At 39.8% G+C, this 18701-nt stretch overlaps 1 protein-coding gene across 1 annotated transcript in view; it reads left to right on the top strand.

The window, feature by feature from the left end:
* LOC101845064 (low-density lipoprotein receptor-related protein 2) overlaps positions 1-18006 on the top strand; it is a 44877-nt gene extending 26871 nt beyond the window's left edge. The window contains exons 24-36 of the mRNA XM_005090923.2: positions 296-418; positions 1606-1713; positions 3172-3297; positions 4361-4515; positions 5491-5622; positions 6091-6200; positions 9847-10050; positions 10622-10818; positions 12581-12700; positions 14090-14228; positions 14648-14809; positions 15443-15578; positions 16856-18006. Of these exons, the coding sequence (XP_005090980.2) occupies positions 296-418; positions 1606-1713; positions 3172-3297; positions 4361-4515; positions 5491-5622; positions 6091-6200; positions 9847-10050; positions 10622-10818; positions 12581-12700; positions 14090-14228; positions 14648-14809; positions 15443-15578; positions 16856-17038 (1895 nt within the window). The 3' untranslated portion in view covers positions 17039-18006. The remainder of the gene's footprint in view (positions 1-295; positions 419-1605; positions 1714-3171; positions 3298-4360; positions 4516-5490; positions 5623-6090; positions 6201-9846; positions 10051-10621; positions 10819-12580; positions 12701-14089; positions 14229-14647; positions 14810-15442; positions 15579-16855) is intronic.
* Positions 18007-18701: the final 695 nt, after the last annotated feature.

Below are 18701 nucleotides of genomic sequence, written 5' to 3'. Positions count from 1 at the left end.
AGTGTGTGTGTAGTTCAAATTATATCTGAAAACAATACATGTACAAGACGTATCGCTAATTCGCTCAGTTTGTGATCTTTATTTATTCTAAATGCGGGTGGTTGAAGAACGCAACTGGTAGGTCCTACTTCTTTTTTTTCCCCTCTGGTTTTTTTCTATTTGTTTTGCTTTTTCCGTGCATTGAGTGACTGTTGTTGCTTGGATGTGCTTCTCTCTACTCAAGCTCAAAACTTAATTTTAAGTCAACACTGAGTAAGTCAACACTGACTGCTTTGTGTGTGTATCTTTCTCACAGAGGCTCCGGTGGACAACTGTGCTGATGGTTTCCAGTGTGGGAGTGGTGAATGCGTGGATGGAGACCTCATGTGTGACGGCCGTGTAGACTGTTACGACGGCTCTGACGAGCACATCTGCAAAAGTAAGGGCTCTTTACTGCCTTGACCTTTGTATTTATGTAGTGAATAGTTCTCATTGAAAGTGTATGTAAGACGAGAATAGTTTTAAATGACATACATACCATGTATATTTTGTTATATATATGTATTTATGTTATATGTGTGTGTTGTAATTTTTTTTAAATACGAGTGATAGATATTGACATATATGTTCATACTTGAGTGATGATGGTTTGTGGACACTGATTTCATCTCCTTTTTTAAAACATGTTGTCATGGCGACGAATAGAGAAACAGCACAGAAGTGACAAATGCTGCATTGATAGTTAATGGAATAATAAATCTATAATCAAATGTACTTTTGACATTTACTTTGGACTCAACTTCCGCCTTCTTCCCTCTTTCCCTCTTCTTTTTTCCTCGTATTATAGAATAATAAACCTATATCACTTTTAGTACCATCGATGACTTCTGTCGTCAGGCCCATAGTATGTGCTCATTACCGCTGGCAACCCTAGTCACCAACTTGACTAGGAACATTAAACCTATCTCATATACAACAAACGGAGCCATTGCCCTGAAATAAATACTCTATGCAATAGCTGAATGGTTGGTGAAACTTGGACTAGAAGTACTTAACGTGATACTTCAGGATATTAAGAATAATGATAAAACACATGCCCATGACACACACACACACACCCTATTTCACAGGTGGCAGGTCTGTCTTTATCATGACACTGTCGTAAATGTTCACTTGTCTAAGATAACGGCTTTTCTCCTCGACAATGGATAGCCATCTTGGACAATTTCAACCATACTTAAGACTCTAAATTTCTTCCTTTATCTCTCTGCCTTATTCTGACCACTGAGCTCCAAGCTCAACCTTTGGAACGAACTGCTCAGCCTTTGAAAAAGGGATGATCCTCGTAGTTTTGACTCTTCTCACCATCTTTATGCAGGTCATGCAACAAATTTTCTGTTGTGAATAATCTGTTATTTCTCTGTTCACAAAAGTGAATAATCTCTTATAAAACATCTGTTCTCACAAAGTTAATAATAATCTCAGTAATCTCTTTTCACATAATCTCTCTTCTCACATAATCTCTTGTAATCTCTCTTCTGACGAAAGTGAATAATCTCTGCAATCTTTCTTTTCACAAAAGTGAATAACGTCTGCCATGTCTTCTCACAAACCTGTGGTTCCCAGCAACATGTAAAGACTACGCCTGCAGTCAGATGTGTCGTGATACCAAGGACGGGCCAACATGCTCTTGTGTCAAGGGATTCCGCCTTGTGGATACTCTCATGTGTGATGGTCAGTGGAGCGGCTACTGTTGGTTTATCTTAAACTGTGTCGATGGTGCGGTAAATCATATACAGTTGAACCCGCTCTTAACGGCAACGTGTCCGAGACAGTCACCTGTACAAATGAGCGCTCCCCCCCCAACCATTTTTCTATATTAGGATGACTCTGTCCAAGACGTCCCCTTGTATAAGACACCCTCATTTTTCCTCAATAATGGGTGGCTCTTTTGGACAATTTTGACAATCCAACACCAACAACCCCCCCCCATACACACACACACACAAGTAATCTTTATTATGATATTACGTTCTTCTCCTGTTATGTGCGTGTTTTGGCAAGCTGATCTGCCCTTTCTACTTTTTTTTCCTGTTTTTATTATGCTTAACTGTTAGAATGGGTAGTTGGAGGGTGGCACTGGTAGGTCCTACTTCTGTTCTTTCCTTTTTTGTTCCTGTTGTGCTTTTTCTTGCATTGAGTCATTATACTGCCGGTGTGCTTCTCTTTACTCCATTAAAAAAAATTACGGCAGAATCCAAATGGGGGGCTCTCGTGGCCTAGAGGTTAAGGTGTTGGCCTCTCATTCAAAAGGTCCCGGGTTCGAATCCGGGTGGGTACTGAAAAATTTTCTTCTCTAAAATTGTCTCCTTTCACCTCCTTTCCTGTTCTCTAGCAATGTTCTGTTGTCTGCTTTCATTTCCACTTTCTGCCTCCACCCCCTCACCTCCTTTGCCCCCTCCTCTGGGCTCCTGACTCTTTCTGCAGCCTTTCTACTACTACTCTTTGGCTCCTCCTTACTGCTGTCTTTCTGCCACACCCCTAATCTTCTGATAGGAAAGATCTACACCTAGCCTTCTCGGACAAGAGCGAAAAATCTCGGAGGGCCCGTGTGCAAGTTGCGCACGTTAAAGATCCCTTGGTGGTCTAAAATCGATAAGAGTAGGCTTCGGCTGCCACCCGGGCAAAATTCAAAATTTCCTACCAACTGAAAATATTAGATGTGTCCCGCGTGCTCATATGACCTTATGCAGTTGCGAGCGCCGTAAAATCCTTTACAAAAACAAAGAATCCAACTGAACAATAATGTAGCCTCAGCCAATGTTTTTGTGAGTGGTTGATGGGTGGTTGTTTCAATTTTTTTAGGTGATGGTATGATGATTCTCATCTGTGCAGGACAAACTTTATTTGTTTTTACACTGACCCTCTGCAAATGACTTTTTGTCACGGTTAAGAGTCCAAATCTGACATTGAGCTTCATAGTGAACTCTCATAATTTATTACACCTTTTTCAAGCATCCAGCGATAATGAAATGAAACAATATTGCTAATGCCGAACCAGAGAAATCATGTGGGCTATGTTTTTAACCTCTCTGAATGGCCGCTATAACAGTAAATATATGTTGTTGACAAAAACGAGTTGGTAGTGGCGTAAAACACTTACTCAATTGTTCGTTGTGGTTAATTTTCCAGATGTGAATGAATGTGAAATCATGAACGGAGGCTGCAACCAGATGTGTGTTAACCAAAAAGGGGACCACATGTGTACCTGCCTCAAAGGGTATATCAAAGGAAACGATGGTGTATGTAAAGCTTCTGGTAAGTAGAGTTATAGTATATTTTGTTTTTGTAATATAATTATCCTTGGCCAGCTGTTCAGATGTATTAAGCCCAAAATTTTGAAAATATTTCTTGCTGTTTCATAATCTGTGGTATCAGTTGCATGTGCTGGAAAACTTTTGTTGAAATTCAGATTCTAAATGTGAGGCAGTGTGGTGGAATCAGGCCCTCATCAATTTTTGGGGATGTAGAGTTATTGGTATCATCTTAAAGCTTGCTTACTTGTCTTTATTTGTATGAAAAAAATTTCCATTTATCTTGAATACAAGTCGAGATATTTGCGAATGAGTGAAATGGGGGTCACCTGTTTTCAGAGGTAAAATTAGTGAGAAATTGGCCGCCAAAGATTAGTTATTTCCTTAGCTTTAGAGTCCGTGGTAACTAAAAATTTACATTTTTTGTGCCTTAAATCAACGTTTTTCAGAAAAATCCACACAGAAATGATTTCTTTAATGGGCATGAAATGTGTTGAGCCGAAAAACAAAAACTCACAAACCTGCAGAAAAATGCAAGTTTCTTCACTTCGATTATTTTGACGAGAGCCTGATTCCACCATGCTGCCTCACATTTGTTTTTGTAATATAATTATCATTGGCCAGCTGTTCAGATTTATTAAGCCCAAAATTTTGAAAATATTTCTTGCTGTTTCATAATCTGTGGTATCAGTTGCATGTGCTGGAAAATTTTGGTTGAAATTCAGATTCTAAATGTTGAAAAAAGCAAGAAACAATCCTTAAAGCAGGTACATTTCCTAAAGGAAAAAGAGGGGGGGGGGAGCTGAAAGGAATTCAGCGCCCCAGAAGACAAACAGAAATACTTGTTGATAAAATTTTAGATTTTAAGAAAAGTTATGATTTCTCCCAAAAGATACTTTTTAAAGCTTTTATATTTTGACATTAAAAACACTGAGTTTTTTTCAGCATTATACTACTCCTATAAATCATTTTCCAACTGAAAAACAATTTTAATTAATTTAAATGTATGATGAACTCCGATTTGTGTTGAAAGGAAAAAATGAAAAGGTTTCTCTTTTGTTTCTCAGGCTCTCGCCCTAACCTCTATGTTGGCACTTTCTCTGGTATCAAGAGGGTTTTGGCAGGAGGCAAAGGGGAGACATTGGCTTTTCCCTTGGAAACCATGACTATTCATATGGACCTTAATTTGCACAAGAGGGACACTGTGTGGGTGCAGTATCAGGTGCAGAATCTTTTGTCTTTGACTATAATTTTGGCTATGTGTTACTGAATTATTGTGGATTTGTTGGCAGGTGCTCTGGTGTGGTTTGCTCTTTCTTCCCTATCAATCATCTGTCGTCGTTATTCCTCCTTTTCTTTGCATGTTTCTCTCAAGTAACACCTCTTAATATGTTGCCCTGTTATAACCTATTTGTGTGGCATGTGCCGCTCTACTTTTACATAATATTATCATACTTATCTGTTCCTGGCAAACTGTTCGAGTTTTTATGCGGGCTCGCTGTAAATGCGGGTGGTTGGCGGGTGCTCTGGAGTGGTTTGCTCCTTCTTTCCTATCAAACATCTATCGTCCTTATCTCCCCCTTCTTCTTTTTTATATTTGTTATTCTTTTGTAACACCTCTAATCTTCTGGCGCTCGTATGACCTTATGCAGTTGTGAGCGCAATAAAACCTCTACTGAAACGAAACTCACTGTAAATGCCTCAAGTTTGGTAATGGTTGGATAGTGGTTGGGAGGCGCTGTTGCCTCGTCAATTTTTCTGTGATATCCCCATGTAATGTGTCATGCTTATTGGGTACTTCAACATTAAATGTTTGTAGAACTCGAAGACATACAGGGAAAAGCAATATAAACGACAGTAGGTGATAGCTCCTCCATTTATTGTAACTTTAGGAGAGATGGTTGCATAATTTATTTGAGGAGTTTTAAGCTGATCAAAACATAAATCCTAAAAGAATGAGGATGAGTTATGGCAGTGGTTATTTAACATTAAACTACAAATTTTTACAAAGTGTTTGTCCATCTTTTTGATTAGGGAAGATTTAGTCTGGGTTTTTTTATATTAGTCCAATTGATGTTTAAATGATCCAAAAAGAACCGCAGAGTTCTTTTTAAAAAAATCAGTTGTGGCCAGGTTTTTACTTATTTAAAAAAAAATTATATTCTAAAATTAAATGCTGTACATATTTTTTTCTCAGAGCAATCAGTCTTCCGGGATGGCTATGTACTCTGCATCTGTAGGTTCTGACCCTCATCTGATCACTGCTGAGCTTGGTAACGTCAGAGGACTGGCTATTAATTGGATGACTGGCAATATATTCATTTCACAGGTTAGCTCATATTATGGATTATAGATGCGAAACCGTTCAGGGTGTGATGGTCAGGCTCTTCACTGTTGTTGGCGGAAGAAATAGTTTGTTCAATTCTCAAGTGACCAAGTTATTTTTATAGAATTTCTCTGTTGGTTTGCTAGGGTGCTGTGTCCCTCTCGGCCTGAGTTGGCTCTAACAGGCAGGATCAAAGAAGCCTGCCTTTTAAAAGATCACAATTTTTTAATAAAATGGGAGTGTAAAACACTGAATATTAATTATTTTTTGCAATTACAGACAAGACTGTAGGTGGTTAAAGAATGCCCGCTTGTTAGTATTACTTTTCTGTCCGTGCATAGTTAAATAATCATTTTCCGAAAGTTGTATTTCATATCAGTTCACTTATTTTCAGTAAAATAAAATCAGTCAGCAGAACTGTGAAACACCTACTCTATCAATCAATCGGCTTAACTCAAAACTTTGTTACAGGAAGTATCCGGTCTATACACAATCTCAGTGTTTGATGGTCGTGGTTACCGTTCTACACTGATAAGTGGAGGTCACTACGAGCTTGGATCTATTGCTCTTCACCCAGCCAAGTAAGATAAAAAGTATTTTGATGATGTGATTGGTGTATTGTTTAAGAATTTTGTTTTCCAGCTCTCACAATTAAGGTAATAATATATGAGCATGCAGGATGAAGTTTTCACAGTGTCTCTAGTGTTGAGAACTGTATATTCTGACTGATATTGTCTTCCCATATTCTAATAGGATAACGTTGAGAGAGGAAAATGGCACAAAGTCCCAATATTTATCTAGTACAGTGGATTATGCACACCTTTTATCTTGTATTTGGTAAATCGGATAGTTCTGGTATTTATTCCTTTTTCATAACAACTCTCCTGTCCTGAAGTTTTTAACTTGTTTTATATTGAATATTTGTATCTTGATTTCGTGGAACCTTTGATATAAGTACAGCATTTCACTTCTACCACTGTCCTGTCAAGAGTAATAGTCCCTATCCAAGTTTACATTTCGTTACCTCAGAATTACAAGGTCCTGTCTCACAATTTTGGCTCTCTCTCTCTCTCTCTTCTGGCGCTGTGGCTTCATAAGCGGTCAGCGATGCCGACAGCACGCAGGAACTCAACACTCGCCCGGGGGTCCTTAAAAAGTGCTGAAAGTGGGTTACTGAAATGTCCCAGCAGACGGGTTCTAGCACGATAGCTGGCGGGACACCTCAGGAACACATGGTCCATAGTTTCGTCCTCCTCCTTGCAGGCTCGACAGGACGGATCTGGGTTGTCTGCTGGCGCAATTTTGTGGAGATATGATCTCAGCTTGGGCGATTTTCCACCAGTTCTCATTTGGGAGAGAAGCCGGCGGTCCTGTCGTCTGAGCGAGGCCTCAAGCTGGAATGACGGCGGCTGGGCAAACGGCAGTTTGGGTTTCGCCTCTCTTTTCCACTTTGCGCGGGTCGATCGGTGGATGACGGCTTTAGCTGTCGAGAAATCGATTGGCGTGTCAATCTGGGTAAGCGCTGTTGCTTCTTTGGCGATGCTGTCAACTTCCTCGTTCCCAGCCAGTCCGGCGTGGCCTGGAATCCACTGTAAGTGGATGGAACATTCAGAGCGTTGACAGAGGGTGTGCAGATGTTGCCAGATTGAGCAGGCCACCTTTTCCGATTGGTTGGTAGGGCCGTATGAGAGGCGCATGACTGCTGATCTAGAATCAGTGTATACATGGATGCGTGCACTGTTCGGAAGGTTGCCTGCTGTATGTAGTGCCACAAGCATGTCAAGCGCTGTGTCGAGAGCTACAAGCTCGGCCCTGTAGCTGGAACAATACCGGCCCGCAGGTACACGTTGGTCGAGTTCGGTATCGCCGGTCTTGATCAGTATTCCACTTCCTCCATACTCAGTACCGTGCTCAGCTGAACCGTCAGTCCAGACTTCTACATCGGGCAGGGGGAGCGAACGAATTGTAGCCTCTGCTGCTGCTTTCCTGACAGCTGGTTCATTAGCACGTTTGCAGTCGGCGACAAGATCGGTGCTAAAAGTCACGTTGTATGATGCAGCCTTCCACGGTTGTGTGGGGGGTAAAACAACCAGCTCCTCACGTGGGTACGTATCCAGTTCAGTTTCGGCTACGAGGTTCTGGGCATGCTTTCTCCAGTTCGACTTGCCTGTCCGCGTGGGCACTGATTTTGTTGCGGAGGCTTTGCGTTGGTTCGTTGTAGGCAGACGCATGGACTTCTCGAATGAGATGGCAGTCAAGGCATCAGCTCTATGCCTTAGTGGTAAAATGTCTGCTTCGATGAGGAGGCTGTCCACACGAGTATCCCTTGAGCAGCCTGTGATGATTCTTGCTGCTTCATTCTGCTTTCTTTCCAGTTTCTGCAGATTGGAGGGTTTGGCAAGAGGCATGTAGGCAGGGGCACAATAGTCGATAGCTGACCGACAAGTAGCATAATATATAGGCTTTATGCATTCCCTGGAGGCACCCCAGGTGGTGCCTGTAAGGGCTTTCAATGGTCGAAGTCTGCTGGACAGTTTTAACTCAAGGTTTTGGATGTGGGCGTTGGAGGATAGAGTACGATCAAGTGTAACCCCAAGTAAGGTGGGGTTGGAGTTGAAGGTGATGGGGGCGCCTTTGAGTGAGAGTGTTGGTTTTCGCTTGGCCTCGTGGGTGCTGGTGGTGAAGAGGGTGCACTCTGTTTTCTCCGTACTGATCTCCATCTTGTTTTGTTTTGCCCACTGCTCAAGTATGTTTATGGCTGCTTGGACACTGTTTTCAGCCTGATTTATGTCTTCGTTGGTGGCGTATATTGTATAGTCATCAGCATAGAGTCCCGTCTTCACGGTTTCAGGCAGGCCTGCTTCAATATCATCGATGAAGACAAGGAACAGTGTGGGGGACAGGACACTGCCCTGGGGGACTCCCTGCTCGAAACGGCGAAGCCTGCTTGTTGCGTTGCCGTGCTCGACGCAAGCGTATCTGTCTCTGAGGAACGAACCTATCCATTGGGTGATGCGGCTGGGAGTAGATTTCTCAATCATCTTCTCCATTAACCTCGTGCGCCATACCTTGTCAAAGGCACGCGAGAAGTCCACGAGGGCCAGCACAGTTCGTTTCATTTTGGGACGAGCCTGGAATCCATCGGAGATATGTTGTGTTAGGCACAGGACTTGGTCTTCAGTAGACCGTAACTTGCGGAAGCCCGATTGGTTGTTGCTCAGCAAGTTGTTACTCTCCAGAAAGAACATCAGGCGGTTCTTGACGAGGGTCTCCATCAGCTTAGCAAGGCAGCTGGTGAGACTGATGGGGCGGTAGGACCCAATCTTTCCTGCTGTTTTGGCTGTTTTGAGTTACTAAGACCATGAGGACAGAAACTAATATGTTCTGTCTGGTCTATCAAATGCGTAAGTAAGATCATTCAGAGTCATTATCAAGATACTCAGAGAAGTGCATTTGAAAAAGCTTGACATGATGTGAAGTTCAAAGTCTTTTGACATTAAATTTCTCACAACTAGGAACTGAGCAGATAGAACTTTGCCCTTCTGAGGTAACGATTTATAGGGGTGATTTGAGGATAGCCACAGCAGAAGTAGAAAATTTACAGTAGAAGGTCCAGTAGAAACTGTTTTCCTCTTCTATAATTGTCTAGTTTTAAATACTTATGACCAAAACTGAGTCGATAGTGCCGTATAATACCTACTCAAACAAAAAAAACAAACGGATATTGATTGACAATATTGGCTCTGAATTCCTTGAGCAATCTCTTGTCTTTATTTTATTCTTAACCTTTTCATTAAAATCCGCTCAAACCCGGATTATCTTTTTCTAAAGCGATAATTCAAGGATATTTACTCTAAGTACTCTTTGCTTGGACCTTACTGCAGGTTTCCTTTGCTGTTACTATGAAATATAGTAGGTAGTCTGGATAAAGTGTTTTTACCTGGAAAAAAACTGTACCCCTATTTTATTGTAAGCTAGTAAAAATGTGTTTAAATACTTATTATGCCTCTGATGTCTCTTGTTTCACTACTGGAAAGCGGGATGTCATGTTTTAAAAACCAAATGTCAATGCAAGAATCTTCAGATGTTTTATGGAAACATACTTTTTTCTCTCTTGAGTCACAGAAACCTTCATACATTTCAATTGTTGATAGTGCTATAAAGCATTATATTCCTAAACAATTACTTGTGTTTAGAACAGATGTTTCACTTTCCACATTTCGTCAGGGGTTTAATGTTTTGGCTTGCCACTCATCCCACCGGCAATCGCGTGGAAGGATCTTGGATGTCAGGCATGTACAGAGGCACCATTGTGTCCTCCATAGGACAATGGCCACTTTCTCTCTGTATCGATCATGCAATGGAGCGCCTCTACTGGCTCAATGGATACAGCGGAGAAATTGAGACAAGTAAAATTGATGGCTCAGATAGGTATGTGTTGTGATGTTTACTTGTTTCAATAGCTTTAAGGGAGATGAGTTGTTCATGCCAAAAAGGCTTGTCCAGTGACTCATGTAAAAGCATATTGTCAGCAAGCTATTCAAAGTATCTTTGTCCAGAAAGCATTATTTTACAGATGAGAAGAGAGAAACTGTTTCATTCTTTTAGAAACTGTACCTTCATTATGTATCTTTTCTTGCCTTATTAAAACATTTTAAATCTGAATTTTGACAAAGTACTTTTTGAGTGTGCAACCAATACCACAGATAAACTGGAAAAAAAGTTTCAAAATTCTGGGTGTAGTACATCACATCTGAAGTTGGACAACAATTTGGTTGGGGGCAGATAGGCCACCCGTGGTTTCCACTGTGCATTGGGTGAATCTGAAGGTGTCCCTCTTCCTCTCTTCCACCCTGCTCTTTTTTATTTACTGATTATTCAATTGGTATACAAATTTATTTTTGAGATATGAAAGTTTGCTGAACAACCTGAAATCTTGCAGAAACATCTGTACAATGAAGGGATTCCTCAGGTGACTCAAAAGGGTCTTTTCTTCTTACAGATTTATTGCCGTTCACTCCTTATCCAGTAAGATATTTGCCATGGATGTCTTTGAAGGACTTGCTTACCTCACGGACCAAGGGAGCAACCACGTGAAGACAGTGGCCACCTACAACCCTCAACTGAAACGAAAAACGCTCTTAAAACTGAGCCATCCTGGCCCGATCAAAGTCAGCCATATGCTGAAGCAGCCATGGGGTGAGGAGACGGACAAGTAACGTAGACCAAACATATGAATATTATGTAGATAGTGTTGTGAAACATAGTCAAACTCAAAACTTGAACGCAATTAGATAACATTTGGGTTTTTTAAAATGCAAAATTGTTTTTGAAGGGTCTACTTTGACCCTGCCTGTATAGCCAAACAGATCTGAGTTATATGCAGCATTCCAGCAGACAGACGGAGATACTCAGTTGTATCTTCCACTCTGCTGTGTTTCTATGGCATGAATCGTTTCCTAGCCAAGTGTGATTGTTTTCATGCCAACTTGTTGGTCATTACACTCACCCACCTTATGGGAGCTCTTGGGAAGAAAAAATTACATTATGATTCATAGAAGAAAAGAAATACATGTATTTGTCCATGTCCTTTGCACTGTCAAACCCTTGCCAAATTTGACGGTCAATCCTCTTCAATAAATTAAATCGTTATTAAGAGTTCAACCATTCAACACAATCTCTTCTATAAGAATTTACCCTTAAGTGCGTGGTTGGAGGACACCACTGTTTGGTCCTACATTTCTTTCTCTCTTTTTCCTTATACACTGATTCTTTACCTGTTTTGTCTTGGATGTGCTTCTTTTTATTCAGTCAAGTAAGAGTATAGTTTTAGTAAGGCTATAATTCTAAGTTATTTTGTGTTTCACATTGTACAATTCTTTTCATTTTCCTTTCAAAATTGAAAACACTTGTCTGGAAATTTGAAGCCGTCACGTCTTTCTATTTTTGTGTTGTTGGCTTCTTCCATTAATTAAACCAAAATGACCAAAATTGTGTCGATAGTGCCGTAAAACATCTACTCAATCAAATCAATCAACCCAATCAAATCAATCAACCCAATCAAAAGCATTAATTAAAAAGTACTGCTATTGTTGTTGTGTTATCCAGGCAATGTTTGAACGGTATTGTTTTGACTTGCTGTAAACTGTAAGATAGTGGACAGTTGGTGTGTGGTTTGCTCCTTCTTTTCTATCCATCTATAAGTCCTTATCTCTCATACTCCTTTTTTGTGTTCTCTTGTAGCACCTAATCTTCAGCACTTATTATATATGACCTAATTGTGTTGCAAGTGCAGTAAACCTCTTACTAAAACAAAATTACTGAGAGACTGTTAGATACAGTGATGGTCTGTGGGAGAGCCACTGGGAAAACCAGAAAAATAATAAATTATATGAAATTAAACCCAGACTAGAACAGCGAAATCCTTCGGATCTCTCCAGAAGAGACGAAGTCATTTTTACTCGATTGCGCATCGGACACACGGCCCTGACCCACAAATACCTCCTACAGGGAGAGGAGAAGCCGTTCTGTGTCGGATGCGACACAGATTTTACCATTAGACACATTTTAACAGAATGTCTAGACTTTGGAGAGATCCGAAAGAAATATTATAAATGCAAGAAATTGCAGGATATTTTCTCCGTCGTTGTTCCCAGCAGAATTTTAAATTTTATAAAGGCCATTGGCCTTTATGGCGAGTTGTAGAGTGAATTTGATATTATTTAAAATTTTTATTGTTACTTAAAAGTTGTTTTAGATCACAAATGTATTTACACCGAATTTGAATATTTTAACTTTTTAGCATTTTAAAGTAAATTAGTTACCAGTCGTGAAGTGAACTTTCGCAGAGGTGAACAACTTGTGTTTCGCGCGCTCATATGACCTTAGCAGTTGCGAGCGCCGTAAAACCTTATACTATACTATACTATAGATACAGTGATGTCCCTTTATGTTGTTTTAGGTTCTAAAGGTAATCTTTGTGCCAACAAGTCGTGCATGTACCTGTGTGTGATGACCCCGGGGCAGGGACAGTGCTTGTGTCCAGAGGGCTATGCCACAGACGGAAATCCAAACTGTGAAGGTAAGTCACAGAGAGAAAGAAGGCCTGAAATAGAGAGGGTTCTTTTATAGATGATTTGACGTAGAAAGGAAGGAAGGAGAGGGCGAGTTTTAAACAGATTAGGAGGAAGGGAGGTTTATTATAGATGGATGGGGAGGAAAGGAAAGGGGGGGGGGGGAAGGGGGGTTGTAAATGGATATATGGAAGATTTGTAAAAGGAGAGGGGGCGGTGTGAACGCAATAGATGTGAGGTGTATACAAGTAGGTGAATAGGGAGGGAGGGAACGGAAACGAGAGGTTAGTATGGTACTTTTTTTTTCTTTTTTAGGTCAGGAGAAGATGGTTATCTAGAAATAAAAAAGCTTTACAGTCGTCAATCTATTGAAGCTGAAGATGGAGATTTGAATTATGATTGCTTTCCCCATGATAAATTGTACTTATCCCTGGCTTTCTAAAATGCCCAATGTAAGGTTTGGTAAGCCTCAGAAGTTATGTATGGCACAGCAGATGATAGTATGGTGAAATTACACTTAACGTTGTGGGCCAAACTGAATAAACACTCTTTGAGTAGTGGAAAACTGTACCTACTGTAAGCAATATGAGTTAAAACAAAAAAGTTAAAATACCAAATCAAGGTTTACCGATTTTTGCTCTTATGCCAGTTGGTTAGCGATGGATGGTTAGCATCTTTTCTTGGCAGCAAGTTTATGTTTGAAGTAAGGTGCTGTGTTGTGGAGATTCTCAGGGTTGACTACCTAAAATTCTCGTACAAGCCAGATGTTTGCCGTGTCAGGTGCGGCCTAGGGGCTTTGAATTTGACACTTGTACTTTCTTGAGTACTGCCTTAGTGGAATGCCTTAAATTTTGGTAGATATGTCATCTTTGTTGGATGTCTCGTGTTCTTTACCTGTTTTTCTTCCATCCATCTTTAAATTTCTTGTCTAAAATGCCTTGAAATATCATTGTAAAATGCTTTTATAGATTTCACGGTCACGGAATATCTACCAGCATCTGTGTTTAAGTCGATACTGCCGTAAAACACCTACTCAATCTATAAAAAAACCCGGCATCTGTATTGTAATCGTTAGGCTCATTGCTGTCGCACACAAAAATGTGTTGCAAGTGCTGTAAAACGCTTACTAAAACAAGCAAAACTCTTGTAACTACAATCACAGGATATCTGTGTGGGTGGTTGGCAGGTGCTCTGGTGTGGTTTGCTTCTTCTTTCCTATGAAACATATTCTGTTGTCCTTATCTCCCCTTCTTCTTTTTATGTTTGTTACTCTCTTGTAACACCTCTAATCTTCAGCATTTATATGACCTTATTGTGATGCAAGTGCCGTAAAACTCTTACTAAAAAAACCCGGATATCTGTGTAATGTAATTTTTTTTTGGTGACACTTACTGAAGGGCCAAGAGTAAACAATGTAACCATGGATAAGGCCCAGGTCCCATCAACTGTGTTAAAATTCACGCCTTCTACAAGCTGCTTGCTACAGTGTCTCAATGGTGGGACTTGCATCCGTGTGACTGGAACATCTCTATGCAGGTATGTCTTTGCTTTTTAAAACAAGACAATGTAAATGGAAATTTACATATTGCCTAATCCCAAGAAGGCTCTATACGTCACACAAGGCAGAACTATCACTCAATTTCATGTCAGATTTAACAAGCATTTGTGATTGAAACATAACTATCCTAATACATGCAGGTTGAAAACTTAAAGATTCCTAACTGACACTTCGTTTGTGGTTATTGATTTTGAGTATTTCTATTTTAATTAAAAAATAACAACAAATTTCAACAATAGTTTTTTTTAAAACTTGGATGTGTCTGTTGGTAGCAATACAAAATATCTACTGTTTTTTAAAAAGAGAAATGAGTCTTTTCTAAAAATGATTTCTTTAAGTTATATTCTTCATTTGGAGGTCCCCTTTCTGATATTGTATGTCATTTTCCCACTCTCAGCTGCCCACCTGGGTTCAGAGGGAACATTTGCCAGCATAGAGTAGAGGAGAAGAAAGAGAATGAAGATGAAAGTTCCCATTTGTGGATTATTGGTCTAGTCTTTGGACTTGTTGTGCTGGTTGTAGTGGTAACCTTACTCGCCTGCTACTTCAGATACAAAAGGTAAGTTTCTCTTGTCTTGCATTTGTAACTTTGTTTCTCAAGTCATTAAGAAATCTCAAAATGTGAGGTGTGTTGACAAAATGAGTTACTTCTCAGATATAGCCCGCTGGAAATAGATACATATGTAGGGTGTTTCTGATGGAGTTTTTAGAAAAGTTAGAAAGCCTGCAACTTATTTTGTTGTTTCTTCTCCAATCACTACAATAGTAATTACTATGCTGATGATTTGCTTCTCTGTAAATCAGAGTGGGTGGTTGGAGGGCACTAGTGGTAAGTTTATCTTTTGTTTCCAGCTGTATCTGTCTGTATTCTTTTTCCCTGCACTAAATAGCAGCTAATATGTCAATAGGTTTCTTTTTACTCAAATTGAACAAACTAAAAAGAGTAATAAATGAATTATTCTGAGAACCAAATTAAAATTGTCAATGGATGGTTGGTGGATGCTCTAGCGTGATTTGCTCTTTTTTTCCCTATCAAACTTCTATCATCCTTATCTCTCCTCCTCCTTTTTGTGTTTGTTACTGTCCTGTAACATCTCTAATCTTATAATTATAATATGACTTTATTGTGTTGCAAGTGCTGTAAAGCGCTTACAGAAAATGAACTAAAATTGTCATCTCTGTGAAACTCCAGAAATAACGCAAGCTTCATCAGCACCATCAAGTACCTGCACCAGAAGACGGGCAAAGGCAAGGAGAACGATAAGTCTGAGCTAGTCCCGGAGATCTCCTTCAGCAACCCGGGCTTCCAGGAGGAAATAGATCAGGAGGTCAGGCTTCTAGCTTCTTGTATTGGGTGAAGATAAGAGACCGTTCACAAATGACATCAGCTCAGAGGTGTGAGTGTATAAGTTGACAATAGTTGACAGGGGGGAGGGGGGTCCTTACAAAGTTGATGTCAACCATGAAGCTCACTCTAAAAGGTTGGGGGGGGAAAAAGAAAGGAAGAAAAAATATTATAGGCCACATTTTCTCGGCCTGTTAAATGCACCCTGTACATGTTCTGTCTAAATGTACATGCACATTTGGTTGACGTCAACTGGGGAGGGGATTCCTGTGAAAGATGAAGAGGGAATGGGTAGGGTAATTTTTTGCCAAATTTTAACTGACATCATTTGTGAACTGTTCCTAATTAGATATCGTCAATTTCAGACTCATTTACTTTTAATCTCTGGAAGAGGTTTTCCTGCTATGCCAGAGTCCTCTTTTGGTACGAAACCTAAAAGAGCCAATTTAGTCACTAAATTAGTCATTAAATCAAAATATATGATCCTATTTTGATAGTTTTTCGTCTAATGGAAAAAACTCTAGGAATTAGTAAGTGACCTGTTTTTTCGCAATGGCCAGATACATGTACTAATATAACATTAAAATCTTCATTGGTTCAAGACACCTCCCCCGTCTTACACTTTTCTTACAGGAGTCAAAGACCCACCCGGCCCCCTTTCAAGGCGAAAGATTATATTTGAATGTTCCCCATATATCTCAGACACTGACTCAGCACATGGTGTAGAGTTTGCCATTTTTTTCAAGACCTGTAACTTGATGCTTGTATTTTAGTCCTGTCTTTAAAAAAGGGGGGAGAATTCTGTGATAATGAAGCTGTATAACTGTCTCTATCTGTCTGAATTAACTGAATATATTTGGGACACAAAACACAAAATCTCTCCATTTGGGCAGACCCTATCCCATCAATTAATAGCAATTTAATTGGTTAGGTGGGTAAGAAAAATATTGTGAAACAGTTTTATGAAGTCAAAAGAATTGGGGTTCAGAGAAAAGAGAAACTAAATTGAAACTGTGATGATGAATCAGTGAGGAACCAAACATAAAACAGGACAGTGATGAGCCAATGAAATACTGTAAAACCTGCTCTAACGTCCACCTGTCCACGACCATTTCCTACCCCCACGCCTCCTTTTGTTTTTTGATATTATAATGGCACTGTGGAAGACATCCACATGTTGAATACAACTTTTTTTCTTGACAATGTGTAGCCATCTTAGACCATTTTGAATGTTCTTAAACTTAAACCCTTATCTGGCAGGCCATGTCTTACGGGGACTGGTGGAAAGGCCTTCTGGCTCGCTCTCGTCGTTCAATGGACTCGGCTTTGACCAGCAGCCAGCCCAACAGCAGCGTGAGCAGTGGGGATGTGGAGCAAGCTGATGAAGTTATCACCACAAGTGGACTCCGAGGATCTCCGGACAGAATAAACTTGCTGAAATGAAGGATTTGTAACTTTGTTCACGTGTGTCTCGGGGGGAAAACTGGAGACTGTTTGTCCAGGGAAGCTTGTGATGCAGACGTCTTTATTAAGTATTCCAGTGTTCTTCTCTGTAGAGTTTCATGACTTGAAACTTGGAAGGCGTGTTTCATGACATTGACATGATGCAGGCTGCTTGTGTATGTCAATGATTTTTTTTGTTGACAAATGACTTCATTGAAACAATTCTCTATTTCTACTTCTCAATGAATCTCTGAGAATTGTAAGAAAATGTTCTGTTTCTTTCCCCTGAAGAATGATGCATACTCAATGCAGACACAATAATTGCTCTATTGATTCTACCTTTGACTGCCATCTGTAAAGCTTGCAAAGCATTTATTATTCATAACACTTTTGGGGGAGGGGGGATATGGGCTTGGAGTATTTGATTTATGGATTCTTTTGGGATTATTTTGTGCCTTGATGTCTCATTAGGTCACATTTTAATCTTACTGGGGCTCCACAATTCATTTTAGCATCGGAAATTGTGCTTTCTTGACATCTTTGTGACAGAAGTATTGCAAATGTGAACTTGCATCATCATACATCATGTATCTAAATAAAGGACTTTGAAAGTGATCGAATCTGCGCCCCTAACCCCCCCCCCCCCCTCCCCCACACACCTAATGGAAAACAAAATCATTGTAGTCATGGACTGGAGTTGTTCACATTTTGACAAAACCCTATAAGATATTATAAAAGAATGAATTCGTATTTATTGAGATATTTTAAAAAGTAAATTGTTTTATTTATGTGCACCATGGTACCAATCTATTTATTTATAACAGATTATGTATTCGTTACATTCTATTAGATTTGCATACATTTGTGTGTGTGATACAATCATGCACTGTTATTTATATTGTTAGACATTATTTTCATATATTGCATCGACTATGTTATTTATTCAATAAAAATTATGGCAAGTTCAATTGGTGTTCCAAGTCTGTTACTGTTATGAAATATTAAATGTTTGGACTCAAGATTAGCATTAGATTTAGAAGGTGGGTGGTAGGCGGGTGCTCTGGTGTAGTTTGCTCCTTCTTAATCTTTCCTATTAAACGTCTAATGTCCTGATCTCTCCTCCTTCATTTTTGTTGGTTTCTCTTGTAACACCTAATCTTCTGCACTTATATGACCTTATTGTTTTGCAAGTGCCGTAAAACTCTTACCAAAACGTTTTAAAAAGCATTAGAAGTAGACAGTGTTTACTCCGCTTGCTCTCCATCTGGCCATGTGCAGTTTTCTATGTCTTACTCTCTCCTGCTTTATGACTTTTATAACAGTGCCACGACTATGTAAGTTGTCTGGCTTCATCTTCATCATGAGAGGAATTGACTTTTTAGCTACCAGTACCTTATACTTTCTTTTTCTTCTTGTCTTGAAAGAAATAGCTCTGACATAAGGTGGCAACGGGTGGTTGGTGGATGCTCTAATGTGGTTTGCTTCTTCTTTCAGATGAAACATCTCTGTCGTCATTATCTCTCCTCCTTTTTTTATGTTTGTTACTCTCTTCTTGCAACACCTAATCTTCTGCACTTATATGACTTAATTGTGTCTTGAAAAAACATCTTTATCACTTTGTGGCGTTCCAAACAACAAACGCATACTGCAACCAAATGAGCTG

Source organism: Aplysia californica, unplaced genomic scaffold, assembly GCF_000002075.1.
Source record: "Aplysia californica isolate F4 #8 unplaced genomic scaffold, AplCal3.0 scaffold00023, whole genome shotgun sequence".
Classification (NCBI taxonomy): Eukaryota; Metazoa; Mollusca; class Gastropoda; order Aplysiida; family Aplysiidae; genus Aplysia; species Aplysia californica.
Note: the sequence above shows the minus strand (reverse complement) of the source record. Positions and strands in the feature narration are given on the sequence as shown.